The sequence below is a fragment of the Symphalangus syndactylus genome, chromosome 8 (assembly GCF_028878055.3).
Source record: "Symphalangus syndactylus isolate Jambi chromosome 8, NHGRI_mSymSyn1-v2.1_pri, whole genome shotgun sequence".
NCBI lineage: Eukaryota > Metazoa > Chordata > Mammalia > Primates > Hylobatidae > Symphalangus > Symphalangus syndactylus.
Genome location: NC_072430.2, coordinates 57,592,349 through 57,606,615, shown reverse-complemented (window position 1 = coordinate 57,606,615; position 14,267 = coordinate 57,592,349). Strand labels below are relative to the sequence as shown.

The following is a 14,267-nucleotide window of genomic DNA, read 5'->3' as shown; positions in this document are numbered from 1 at the left end:
TGGCCCAACAGTGGCTACAGTATTCAGAAAGTTTATTAAAAATGTATGAACTGAAAAGACAAGTAGTGCAGCTATTTATATTTTATTTATAAGGTAAAATGTGATATAAGTGGATAATATAAAATGGCAATAAATTGTCCATAATTATCTGCATTATGGTACCATATTCTTAACTGTGTAATTTTATTCCATCTTGGTCCAGAAAATATTTCAGGCAGCACTACACCACTTGCTATGTGACAAGTTAATGCCACTTTTTAAAAGGCCAAGTAAGGCCAGGCCCAGTGGCTCACACCTGTAACCCCAGCACTCTGGGAGGCTGAGGCGGGCGGATCACCTGAGGTCAAGAGTTTGAGACCAGCCTGGCCAACATGATGAAACCCTGTCTCTACTAAAATTACAAAAAAAAAAAAATCAGCTGGGCATAGTGGCACACGCCTGTGATCCCAGCTACTTGGGAGGCGGAGGCAGGAGAATCACTTGAACCCGGGAGGTAGAGGTTGCAGTGAGCCAAGATCAAGCCACTGCACTCCAGCCTGGGCAACGGAGCAACATTCATCTCTAAATAAATAAATAAGTAAATGCCAAGTGAGAAAATGTGACAAGTTCCTGTTCATTGATAATATCAGCATTTCAACAAAAGGACTGTTGAAAAATGATATGCTGTTGAAATTTATTTACTTTTTTGCAAGCTTCCAATGATTTAACTACAGTAATTGACTACTTTGTGGACAGAGTAAGAAGGCTAGACAAACCTCAGTTGTTTCCAACCCAGGGTCCAAAGAGGTGATTAAGAGCCAGTTTTTTTCTGACTGATTTTCATGAAGGAAACAAAATATCACCACAAAATGTTAACAAGAAAAAATAGAAGTAATTTTTCCTACTTTAATCTTCCCTCATTTGACATTAAACTTGAGAAAGAAAACAGAAGTAGATGTAATAAAATACTTTAAACATAGAGACCTTCAAAAATGACATCTTCTAGTCATAAGTTTCATTTACCCAGATAGTATCCCATATCAGTTGAAGGTTCACATGGTAATCTAGGAGCCCTGAGCCCAGAGGGAAAACTGCTGGCAGGGACTTCTGCTGATAAAACACCTTTGATTTCATTTTCCAGCCCTTCCCTCACACCTCCTAACTCAACCTATATGACTGTCAAGAGAAAAATGCCAACACTATTTCTAGACTCTTAAATAATTCTGTGGATGTTTTGAAAGGAAAGACACATTAAGCCTGGTGCTTTCTATAGATAGTAAAAGAGCATAGCATTTAATCCACCACTTTAAATGAGCTTTGGTGGAACAAAGGAAAATGAAGGATTTGAGTGTCAAAGCCACAGCCAACAGCAATCTCTGCTACTTTTCTTCCATGAGAGACAAAAGGAATTACACTAGTCCTGAATGACTCCTCCTCGGGCTGGACTGAAAGCAAAAACTACTTTATCCTTATGGAGGGCTTAACATTTTCCTTGGTTAGAAATGAATGTGATTCCTGTTTGCTAGGTCTAACCACTAGGACTAGAACATTCCCATTCTTTCCAAGCTGTCAAGTTAACATAATGATGTGTAAGCCCTTGGTCACCGTGGTGGGGTGGGCCTGCCCAGGAAGTGAAACAATAGGTCCTGTGAATTTCAGACAGTTGGGCAAGCTCCTCCTCCTCCTAGACCTCTTGCAAAGCCAAGGCTCACTTGGAGGGATCTTCACAGGATAACCGGGATCAAAGGAAGAGATGGTCACAGGGAGGAAAAGACAGGCTTTGGGAATGTGATAGTTGAGGCATGAAGAAAGAATTTTGAGACACTCAAGAATGATTGTCTTCATGTACTATTTCTTTAAGCTTTTTGACCTCATCAAAATACAAACTGTTCATTTGTTCTGTTGGTCATCAACCATAATTAGCCACAAAATCTTAAGATTGTGTCACCCCTTCTTAAAACCCATCATTGTAGTGGAACAGAAAAGAAGCATGAGGTAGACAGCTGTTGGTTCCTTTTTAAAAAAATGAATACATTTAAAATTTGGGCCAAGATGATAACAGCAAAAATATTTCTTGAACTAAAAAGACAAAAGGATTGATTTCTCATTGTACCTCTGTTCCATTCAATAAAATATTATGTTCTTCTTGATGCCAATTATCACCAAATTTGAAATTTGCCAATCTGCAGTTTGGTGAACTATTTCTGAAGAAAGGAGATAAAATATTACCACATTTAAAGCATTTTCTTTGTACAATGGGTAGAACTGCAATACTTTCTAAAAATTAAAACTTGTAGTTGTGCTTTTCATTTGTTCAACATTAACACCAGCTTTGTCAAAGAGCTCAAGAGTAATGCTGAAATTATGTTTTTTCCTTTGGCAACATATAAAATAAGGAAGAATTTAGAATTTTATTTCATGAAACAATAAGATAACTTTGCTCAGCTTGAACTTAAAGATACAGCTCAAACATACTTTGGAAAAATAGAACACTATACTTTTAAGTTTTAAAACTCCTAACAATTTTCTTATTTGAAATATATACTGTATAATTTTAATTATCAAGATTTAAAGTAGTTAGCATTATTAACTGTCACCTAGGTAGAAGATAGCTTTTAAAGAATCATTAATGTCAAATTCCTAGCTTTCAAATTATGAGCTTAATTATAAGGCAGCCATATTTCTTTGAATGGCTGTATTTTCTTTTCTTTCTTTTTTTTTTTTTTTTCTGAGATGGCGTCTTGCTCTGTTGCCCAGGCTGGAGTGCAATGGCGTGATCTCAGCTCACTGCAACCTCTGCCCCCTGGGTTCAAGCAATTCTCCTGCCTCAGCCTCCCGAGTAGTTAGGACTACAGGTGTGTGCCACCACGCCTGACTAGTTTTTGTATTTTTAGTAGAGATGAAGTTTCACCATGTTGCCCAGGCTGGTCTCGAACTCCTGACCTCAGGTGATCCACCTACCTCAGCCTCCCAAAGTGCTGGGATTACAGGCATGAGCCAACTGTGCCTGGCCTGTACTTTCATAAGAACTAGAAAGGTGACAGTATATCAACAATACATGGGTGCAAACATGCACACAACTTAGGAGGATGGGAAATTTGCCTGTGACAAACATTTAATTATTTTCAAAAAGAAAAGTGCTATTCTGAAAGCTAACCATTCAAGGCCCAACTCATAATAGATCTGGTTTTCTTGGATTCAGTGGATTTTAGAATTTAATTCTATTATAAGGTAATTTAAAATATATCAATTACTTCACATTCTGTTCCAGAACATATTAACTGGTCTAAAGATGAGAAATAACTGTGTACAGATTATCGTTTCAAATATAAAGGAGGGAGAGAAGGAGGGAAAGAGAGACTTTTTAAAAACGATGAAGAAGGAAGGGCCTGGTAACTATAACGGACGATTTCATCCACAGTCCCTATTGATATATAGTAATCATAAGACTTTTGCCGTAGAATATTAGGATTATCATTTTTTAATGAAACAAGTATTCACAGAAATCTGAGAAAAATAATAGATTTGAAGATGTAAACTTAGATCAGCATTTTTGTCAACCTTTCTAACCCACAATGAATCTTTAAAAAAAATGTTGGACACTGCAGAGTGTCCATCTGTAGGGTCTAAAACTGCAACATGTAACTAAAAATGATTCAAACCTTTTGATTTTTATCTAGTCTTTTTCTCAATTTCCAGGAAGGAAAAGTTCATATAGTAAAGAAACATGTATCTGAAGTTCCACAATTCTTTCAGTTTCATGTCCACTTCTTCCATTAAATTATTTTAAATACTTTTTGTAATATATTGAATCTTATTTTATCAACACTGTTTTTGTTGCCTAACTAGCCCTTTAGTTTCATTTTTATGCAATATCTAGATAATATTCAGCAAATCTTAACAACGATTAACTCTGGGTAGTAGGATTTTGGGTAATTAGTGGCTTTTATTCGAACTTCTCTTTGTACAAATGAAAATGTTCATAATGTGTTTTCCTCATTTTAGAAAAAAATAAAGCCATTATTCCCCTCTCAAAGTTCGAAATATTTCCTTAAAAAGTTTTTCTTGAAAATGTTAATACATTTTGAAAAAACTTTATTTTTCAATGGAGTGATTGATTACCTACATTTGGTATATTATCTGCATAATAAGAGTTTTCTTTCACTAAGGGGGAAAAAAAATCCCCATCTCCCCAGCTAAGGCAGTTTTCCCACTGGATCCCATTAGAATCTTTAGAGCCAGGGAGTCTGCAAATGTTAATATTTACATTGTAATATTTGTACAATATTTTAATAATAATGGGTCTAAATAAAATGCTGATTTTCATAAAAGGTGATATTAGTCTGCCTTTATGTATATGTGTAAAATGTCTTTCCCAAATACTATTCCCAAAGGCATGCTTTTTTTCAATTACTGTAGCTAAAACAGATTATTTCCTCTGTGTATTCTGGAATGCTTAGCTCTTTAGTGTTTCAGACTAGCTCCTTTCAGAACAGACTATCCTGAAGTGTTTCCATGAACACTGTAGACCAGCATAAAAGTTTCAAAATATCTTGTAAAAAAATGATTGCCTTTAGGTTATGCTCTCTGGAAAGTGTTTCATCTTCCACCAATAACTTACATTCCGGCAATCTGTAACTACAAAATGCTGTCACACAGAGTAAAGTGGGAGGTGACCTCTAGCCCCAGGCACACATGTATCAATCCACCATACTACTAAGTATTCTGCCAGGTGAATTTGTTGAGTAGTACAGTAAGATCTGTGGAGAAAAAATGATCTTTAGAGAACAAACAGAATCATGTGGATGCATGGTTCTGATCAAACTTTGTTCCCCTAGCACAACATCATTCGGATTTGGGTAGTATAGTCGAAGTGTTAAAAGTATAGGCTTCATGATCATAATGTCCTGTGCTCAGAACCCAGTTATATCCTGGGGCAAACTGCTGCCCCTCTCATTCTTAAATCCCTTAGTTACCTCTTTTATAACATGGGAGTAACAAAAAAAGTCTCACGGAGGCTTAATTAAAGCAGGTATGTAACAAGAGCTTAGGACAGCACCTGGCACATAGCTAATATTTACAGAGAATTTAGAATGATGAATTGATGATCGTGGTGATGACTGACAACCATGGTATAAATTGGTTAAGATCATGGCCTTCCTGCTAAATTTTGCTGTATTTGTAAAGGTTAGAATGTCTGTGAAAATATCTCAGATGAGGTAGATGAGAGTTCACTTTCTCTAACTTAGCGTAAGATAGGCAGTGAGTGCTGAGATGGGAGGAGTTACGGATTTGAATCCAAGAGAAGCACCTTTTACTACACAATTTGCTACCAAAAAACCTTGGGCAAGTCAGTTAACGTCTGAGCCTCAAAATGTCCAAGAGTAAACTGAAAAGCTCAAATGAGAAGACGTGTAGCAAAATGAAGATTTGTAAATGTGAAGGGGTTATTAAGCCTACACAATCACCATTACATAGATAATTTAAACCTTTAGAAAAATCATTGAGGAAAAAGCCATCAACCTCAGAGGCAGAAGGTGGAGCAGTGGGAAGTGAGGGTCTCTGGAGACAGCCCAGGCTTGCAGCCAGCCTCTGGCATTACTATCTGTGTGCCCTTACCAAAGCCTCAGTCATCCCCTCCAAAATGAGGACAATAATAAAACTTACACCGCACAGGTTTTGTAGGGACTAAATGTAGTAATTCAAACAAACCACTCAGTAAAGAGTCCTGTAAATAGTAGGATGGTACTGATCTGTAAGATTATTATCTATACAGGTGTTTTGCTAGGTCGTCATTTAATTCTCATTTTGTTTTCACTGAGTAGAATGTGCTTTGATTTACTAACCAATATTTGGTGGTAGTATAACTTTTTAAAATTGGAAGCAGAATTGGTGTGATGTAGTATATATAAGGAGGACTTTGGCCTCCCTTTCTTTAAACATTCTTGTCTGTAGCTGAAATTATATATGTTGATAAGGTTCCTTTTGCATGTGCACTACAGTGTTTATGGCACACTATAATTAGTTTCAGTGGAGTCTTCATGAAATATTCAATCTGCTGCAATTTCTCCATGTAGTATTTAATAACACAAAGAAAACCTAAAGCTCACATTATTTCCTTTCCAAGCAAAACTTGTCCCTCCTAATCCTTCTGGAGGACATCATCAACACTGTTGCACTGACCTTTTTCCAGTGCATTCACAGCTGCTTCTAGATCACACTCATTTTTTTTTTTAAATTGGTATCCTGGACCTCTGCTTGTCTATGGGTTTGGCTCACTAAGAATTATTACACACCAGGCCGGGCATGGTGACTCAAGCCTGTAATCCCAACACTTTGGGAGGCTGAGGCAGGAGGATTGCTTGAGGCCAGGAGTTTGATACCAGCCTGGGCAACATAGCGAGACAACGTCTCTACAAAATAATAATAATAATAATATTCCAGTGACTTCAACCCTGGTTACATATCAAACTCACCTAAGGCGCTTTTAAAAAAATACTGATGCTCAGCTCAATTGAATCAGAATCTCAAAAGGTGGGGCCCATGCATCCTTTGTGGTTTTTAAAGCTTCCCAGGTGATTCTAATGGGCAGACAGGGTTAAGAACAACTGTTTTTGATAATAAGGGAACTAAAGGGAAGAGGATACACTAAAAATGCTAAACAACAACAACAACAAAACCTCAATGTAGATTCTGTTAAGATTAAAACTTCTCACAGTGAGGAGAAAAAAAGGAATAATTCACTCCTTACAATTTCTCTTTTGTGTTCATAAGTCCTCCCACCCAGTTACTTATTAGTCAATTTTCAAGATAATGGATTTGTTCCATCTAACAACAGGAAATCAATGGTACTAAAGACTACCAAAGGTCGCTGAGTAGAAAAGATTCTCAATGATCTTCAATTAATCTTCACAAGTAGCTCTACATCAGAAATGACAAATTATTGTCTTCAATGGTGAAACTATGACATTTTGTGTTAATTTCTAATGATAAAAGTCCATGTGTTTTTTAAAACCTCAGAGACATAAACTGAGGCAACCGAGTCAAACCGCATAAGATTGTGATGAAATAGATTAAGATATTTAATTCATAAGATTTTGTGAATATCTTATACAAATAGAACAGAAAACCTGCCATCTTTGGATATCTACTTTTGTTAAAAATACTAGAAACTCATAATCATGGTCTAAAAACCAGTGTTCACGTCCAACTAAATTTGATATTATATCAAGCCATAGTTGTTTGTCAGGTGTGTATATCAAATAAACTGGATGGGTCTAAACACAGAACAAGAATAAAATGTTACAAAATATTTTCACAGCTGCCTTCTATATCGAACATATGTTCTTCCACGTAATTGTCATCATTCTTCAAAACACTGTGCCTCAATTGGCATACATTTCTTATTTACTGGCTTTTAAATTTATCAGCTCCATTGATTTACTTTTGACAACTGTATTTCCAACACTCACATAATTTGAAGTAGACGATTGTATTTTATGTCACTGTCACCCAATCCAACAAACAACAGGCAAGGTAAGCAGGCTTTTAATTCTGAGATTTATGTTTTTCTTAAAATATATACCGAAGCAAAACCCCACAGAGGCATTAAAGATGAAAGGACATCCTATCCTTCCTGTGATATAAAATTACAAGGGGAAGATGCCAGGTTTTTACAAAATCAGCTGCTGCTCCAGAGTATTCCTGGTCTCCTGAGGGATGCTGGAAAACCCTGCAGGTTAAATTAAACGCGCCTTCTTCAGAACCATCTTTGTTAAATATGAAAAGACACTACCTCCGACAAACACCCAAGTTACTACACACAATTCATTCTTGCAAATTATCTTTCTCCTCATACTCTGTAACTGAGCAAGGTGAATTTTAATGTAACAAAGGAGAGATGGATGTGTGAAGTGTGAGGCTGAATAAAAATGGCTGAAAAGCAATCCAAGCGAGGCTGGAGGGTAGCCACACCCAGTGCTAATATGGACTATTCCAAAATAAATCTGTTATACCAAGGGCCACCGGTACTGTTTCGTTCTTTCCCTCCATTTATTTCACAGATACCTATTATTAATAAATAGTAGTCACAGGTTACTCCAATGACAGAAAAAAACCCCAAATGTTTCAAAGTGAACCATCCTAATATGTGGCTACGCCATCATATTTTCAGGATTTCGAGAGCTAGTCTGCATCTCCACTCTCCTTTGTGTGACCACAAATAACAACCCTGAAATGGGTGTGTCCCTCTTAAAAGGATGCACTCCAGTCCTCTCAGTTAATGGTTCTGCCAGGAGATTTCAACCTTTGGGCAGAAATAAATGCACTGGGATGCATGGAACAATAAGAAAGCACTTTAACTCCGGGGATGAGAAAACATTAAACAAGTACTGAATGATCCACAGATCCCAAAAGAACTCCCGGAGGAGGCGACTGATGCATTATTTAAAATAACCAGCATTACAACAAGAAAACAAAGGGGTGGGGGTGGGGTTAAAAAAAAAAAAGAAAAAACAACAACCAAGCACCATCCATTTTGATTCTTGAAATAACAGGTTTACTACCCCCCAACAGAACGCTCTGGGGTATAAAGCATGCACAGGTCCCACAGGTGAAATGATGCACAATGGACGAGTCCGGGTCCCGGGTTTCCCGTGCGCCTCAGGCATGCACTACTGAAATAAAGAGAATACCCTGACTTTTCCAGTTGCTCCACACACAGTCCATCTTGGTGGAATCGGCAGTGGCCTGCATCGTGCGGGCTTTGGGGGCTCGCCGTGACTCTCCTCTGGGGCGCCGAGCGTGCACTCAAGCGTTGGTGCCCGGCTGCTGCGGCTGGGCTCGCAGTGGCCGCGCGGCTGCGGAGAGACTGAGGCTGCACCAGGCGGCGCGCGGCGAGGGGCGGGAGCGTCGCTGGCGCCGCAGTCTGCGCGGCCGGCAGCGAATCAGCGCGGCGCGGCCCCGGAGCCGCCTGCGCGCATGGGGATGCGGGCGCCGCTCCACGCGACAGCGTTGGCTGGGCTGCCCAAGGGTGCTACCCTGGAGACGGGTAAAGCGGTTCTGGCTGGGAAGGCGCTGACGCGGACAGGGGGTGGGAGGTTTGGGAGGAGGGGAAAAAGGGCTGACGGTGGGGGTGAGAGGAGGACTTGGGCTGTTCCCGGGAGTTCTTGACTCCCAGAATATGCGAGGTGCACATTCTAGAAATTTCTGAGAAACCCAAGAAACCTGCTGGACAAGACCAAGTAAACGGCATCATAAATGTCAGGCTTGCAGCATAATGTTCCCTAATTGTTGCCACCGTTTACCTTTCACTTCTCCCTCTAACTCTTAAAAATCTGGACTCGATGAATTTTAATTGCCTAGAATCTTCTGAAGAATTGCCAGATTCTCTCCTTTTGGAATATTCCACAGATATCCAAAACCTTTGTTGGCAAGCAACGATCATTGGAGAGAAAGCCTACTGCTCTGTCCCAGAGGGCTTGTGTATTTCTTGGGTTACTCCTTTCTGTTTGTGGGTTGAAGGAATCCATGTCAGAATGCGGTGTCTGTAGACCCCAGACCAAAGCCCTTGGACTCTGGTACGTGGAGTCATTGGTCAATGCAGTGACAATCCAAGGGTGTCAGTTGTGGGAACGTTCAAACAGAACTCAGGGAAGCAAAGGGCATTCTGTCTCAACAGTGTCATCTTTGAGATTGACCACTGGGGGGCAATGGAGGTGGGTGTGTGTATTTGGGAGATAAGGCTTTTGGTTTCCAAGCCCAGGTAGTCAAGGATGTCAGGAGTCCCCAGTTAAAATGCGAATGTCTAAGGAAAGAACAGAACAATGGGTGGTGACCTGCTTTTTAAATCTTACCATAAACTACTTTATCAGAACATACATCAAGACCCTGAGAGAATGGATGGGATAAATGTATTTTGATGAAGAAAAGGTAGAAATAGGAAAGAGAAAGGACTGGAATGTGGGCATTGTCTGGAAAAGAAGGTACTGTTGGAAGGGGTCCCTAGAGGAGACAAGACACTGCATGAGGACAGAGAATGCCCTGGAGACCACGGGAGCATACAGAAGGAAGATTCCGAGGGAGCAGGAACAAACTTCCCACTTCATCTTGTGGCACGGCCTTATCCATTACAGGGTCTTTTTCATAGAGAAGTGGAGCCTTCCTGATTCTTCTACAGTTCCCAGAGGTGTTCTTTCCCAGATCAAAATCTACATTTGCATACCCCACACCAGCAAGGGCCTAAGGACAGTAATCTCAAGGTTATGCTTGTAGACATGATTTATCGTCTTTCATTTTAATGAAGCATATACACTTTAAGATACGATCTTTGGGATCATGTGTATTCTTTTCAGAATACAAGCTTGTGGAGAAACCAGCTGGGCCTCTCTGCATAGCTTTGTAACGTATCTGAAATTATTCTTGATAAAGCTTAATGGGGTGTCGAAGCTCCCACAGGGTTGATGGGAAGGAACAACAATGACCACAATATTACAAAGCACTTTTCACAATGACCTACTCTAAGGATATTCGTGATTTTTTTTTTCTATTTGTATTCCCTACCTTTCCTCCCTCCTCCCAGTTTTTTTCATTGCCACGTCATTTTTGGGAATTCTGTCAGTTAAATACTGAAAAGACTGGTATATGATGATAGCCTTATCAGCATCGACTTCTCACTGCATGATATGGGGACAAGACTGAGAAGAAAGGAGAAGGTAGGGCAGGGGTTGCCTGGTGGGCTCTTGCTGCCTTGGCTGCTTTTCAGTTGGAGGGAGATCTTTAGAGCTGTGGCCACTAGGAGGCACTGCCAGTCCAGTGATAGCCCCAGTTATCATCCCTAAGTCCAGAAGGTGCCAGCAGGTACCTTTACTGATGAGTATTGTGTCCACCACATTACGGGAAACAGTGTGTACTGCCAATCTGACAGTCTGTATAGTGTGTATGGTGAATACACAATGTTCCCAATAAGGAACAGGGAGAAGCAAGCTCCCTTTAAAGTGGAGGATACATTAGGTCACACTTTCTGAGCCAGGCGTTTTCATTGACCATAAAGTTGACCTTGGGGCAAGGCGCGGTGGTTCATTCCTGTAATCCTAGCATTTTGGAAGGCCGAGGTGAGTGGATCACTTGAGCCCAGGAGCTCAAGACCAGCCTGGGCAACATGGTGAAACCCCATCTCTAAAAAAAATACAAAAAAAATTTTTTTCCGGGCATGGTGGCATGCACCTGTACTCCTAGCTACTTGGGAGGCTGAAGTGGGAGGATCACTTGAACCCAGGGAGATCGAGGCTGCAGTGAGTTGTGATTGCACCACTGCACTCCAGCCTGGGTGACATAGTGAGACCCCGTCTAAAAGCTGACCTTGGAATGTCAGCTTAGCTGAAAGACCAAATTATTTTCATTCATGCTAAGTGTGGAGAGAGATGTTGGATGGCACACAAAAATCCACTCTAACAGTTTGATAGTTGAAGGTTGAGGAAGTAAGATGGCTATTTCACAGACAGATTCACACTAGTGAAGTAAGAATTGGCAGGCTTTAGCTTAATGTATAGGTGGTAAGAGAAACATAAATGAACTTATTCACGGAAAACTAGGAATCACCTGAATTGTAAAAGTTAGCTACATGGCCTATAGCAAGTCATTTATCATCTCTGGACCTCTCATAATTATAATACAAATAAATGGAAGCTTTAGGTGTTTGTCATTATGAAATAATAAGAATTTGTTTCCCATAAACATCGTAAATGGGTGCTTTCTTTGCACAACTGCTCACACAGTATTAATTGAAAGCTCTTGCCAAGATCACAACGATAAAATGGGTAGAGAAGATATGTAAATTTTCCTTAAGTGGTGAAAGAAAACAGAAAGCAAAATAAAGCTTGCTAAAAGTAGGCAGGAACTGCCACTATCTTTAAACCAGTAGAGAACAGACGGGCTTTATCTGCAGCCAGCTTAGAACTTGGTTAAGGTGCTTGCCAGGAGAGGAAGTGATTTCTTTACTTTTCAGGATGAAATCATGCATTAGGCAGTCTGTTCTCAGGAAAAGCAAAATAGTCAAGTTTTGTAATCTCATCCCAGGTCAAGATTAATACTGAAGGCTAACATTCCCAGAGTGGCTTTATTGTGTCTTTCTCCTCTGGCACCAGAATTTTACTGATGGGAATCAGTGGCATCTGCATTGATACATTTATTCAACAAATATTTATTGAGTACTTGCTGTGTGCTGGACACTGTTCTAGGCCTAAAGCAGAGTTCCTACTTTATATGCTGGTGTGTATGTGTGGGCAAATAATAGCCAAAAAGGTAAATATATAATATTCATTTGTGGACAAGTGTATGGGAAAAATAAAGCACATAAAAGAGGACAGAGTGGAGGTGAGGTGAAAATTTGCTATTTTATAAGGAGGGTCAGCAAAGGCCTGGAGCAGACACCTAAAGGAGCAGGAGAATGCCATTAAGATATATGGGAGAAGAACATTCACAGATGCACTGGGTTTTCATGACAGAATGTAATAACTGGTACACTATATAAGCATCTTCATTTTTTTTTGTTCTGAGAAATATAGCAATTGGAATAAAAGGCACAGAGCCAAAAATATCCTTCATTATGATCAAAGAACACTGAGAACTCTATGCCATATGGAATAAGGAAATTTTAAAAGGCAACCAGTTTGGTACATAACCCACTGTAGCAGAATAATGCATGAATATGGAATTTCAAACAATAGATTAGTACATGTTATTTACCAGGTGCTTCTTCATGTGGTATACATTTAGTTGTTACAAGATCCCTATGAGTTAGTGTGTACCCTCATTTCTTGATTCATTTATTTGTTTGATCTACAAATATTTATAGAGCCCATACTAAGGACCTGTCTCCATAAATACAAAGGGAGCTGCCCACTGGGAACTTGAGTCCGGAGGGGGAAAATTTTACACATAAATAGATAAATGCAATAACTAACAGACCTATGAGCAGGAAAGAGTGGGTACACAAACAGAGTGGCTAGGGAGAACAGGTTTCAGGAAAGGCTTTAGAGGGTAGGTAAAGTTGAGCTGAGTTATGAACAAGAAATAGCATCACCAGTTTGAGTCATGGGGATTTCCTGGCAGACAGAAATGGAATTATTGGGAAACTTAATTACAGAAATGTGCAGGGGCTAGATCATGCCAGTCCTGAGTAGTAATACTGGCAGTAAATGAGGGAGACACTGAAGGGTTTTGAGAAGTGGACTAACATGAAAACTTGAATAATTTATCCAAATTTGCAGTTTTCCAGAATTGATAAATTCTAGGGTTATGACAGTCAATCAGCCCTTAGCAAGACAAATAATAAATCAATACCCTGACCCACATTATAGTGAACATGTAAGGCATCAAAGGAGAAAATCTTAAAAGCAAGCATAAATCAAAGGCAGATTACCTCAGAGAAACTGTTAGACCAACAGCAGTCTTTAATAGAACCAGAAGCTAATAGTTTGAGAAAATAACATCTTCCAAGTAGCAAAGGAATGTAATCATTATCTTGAATTCTCTACCCAACAAGACTAACAGACATTTTCAAATATGTAATCAATGAGAGAATTTACTAATTGAAGACCCTGAAGAAAAATCTACCAAAGGTGACACTTTAGGAAGAAAAAAATTGAACCTTAGAAATGAGTTGCATGAAAAAATGCTGGGCATTTTTTGAGGATTTATAAAAGCAAGGTAAAACTAAAACAGGAGACAAAAACAGAGCATAAGGTGGAAGGGAGTGGGAAGATAAAAGCATTCTACAGTCCTTTCATTGTTTAGGAGGAAAATAGAAATACCAGCTGTAGACTTTGGCAACTCATATTTGTGTATTAAGTATTTGTCACCTGAAAAGAAAATAATTAGAATATATAACTTCTAAATAAATAAATTGCATAAACTAGAGAATTAATCAAACAATAGAAATTAGGAAAGGGGAAAATAAGAAGAAAATACAAAGAACTGGTAAATGGAAAGCACAAAATGAAGTGTCATAAGTCCTCACTTAACATCGTTGATAGGTTCTTGGAAACTGCAACTTTAAGGAAAAAGACATATAAGAGAACAAATTTTTTTTTTTCTCATCAGTGTTAATAATTTTTTTTTTCTCATCAGTGTTAATAATGAATCTACCTTGCATGAAATGACATTATTGAAGAACCTGCTATACATCTTTTCACTTAAAATTATAGTTTCCAAGAACCTATTACATTGAGGACTTACATTATTGGAAATACATCTAAATATATCTAACTTGTACCAGCTGGAAAGACGGA

General features: G+C 39.0%; 1 protein-coding gene across 2 annotated transcripts in view; it reads right to left on the bottom strand.

Moving 5' to 3' along the window:
* The window catches only part of RTN1 (reticulon 1), a 272,299-nt gene that overhangs the window by 26,444 nt on the left and 231,588 nt on the right, over positions 1-14,267 (bottom strand). The window contains exon 1 of one of the 2 annotated variants that reach the window (XM_055289196.2): positions 8,673-8,976. The exons of the other annotated variant lie outside the window; for it this stretch is intronic. Within the exon in view, the coding sequence (XP_055145171.1) occupies positions 8,673-8,733 (61 nt within the window). The 5' untranslated portion in view covers positions 8,734-8,976. Of the gene's footprint in view, positions 1-8,672; positions 8,977-14,267 lie in introns of those variants that run through there. 2 annotated transcript variants of the gene reach the window in all.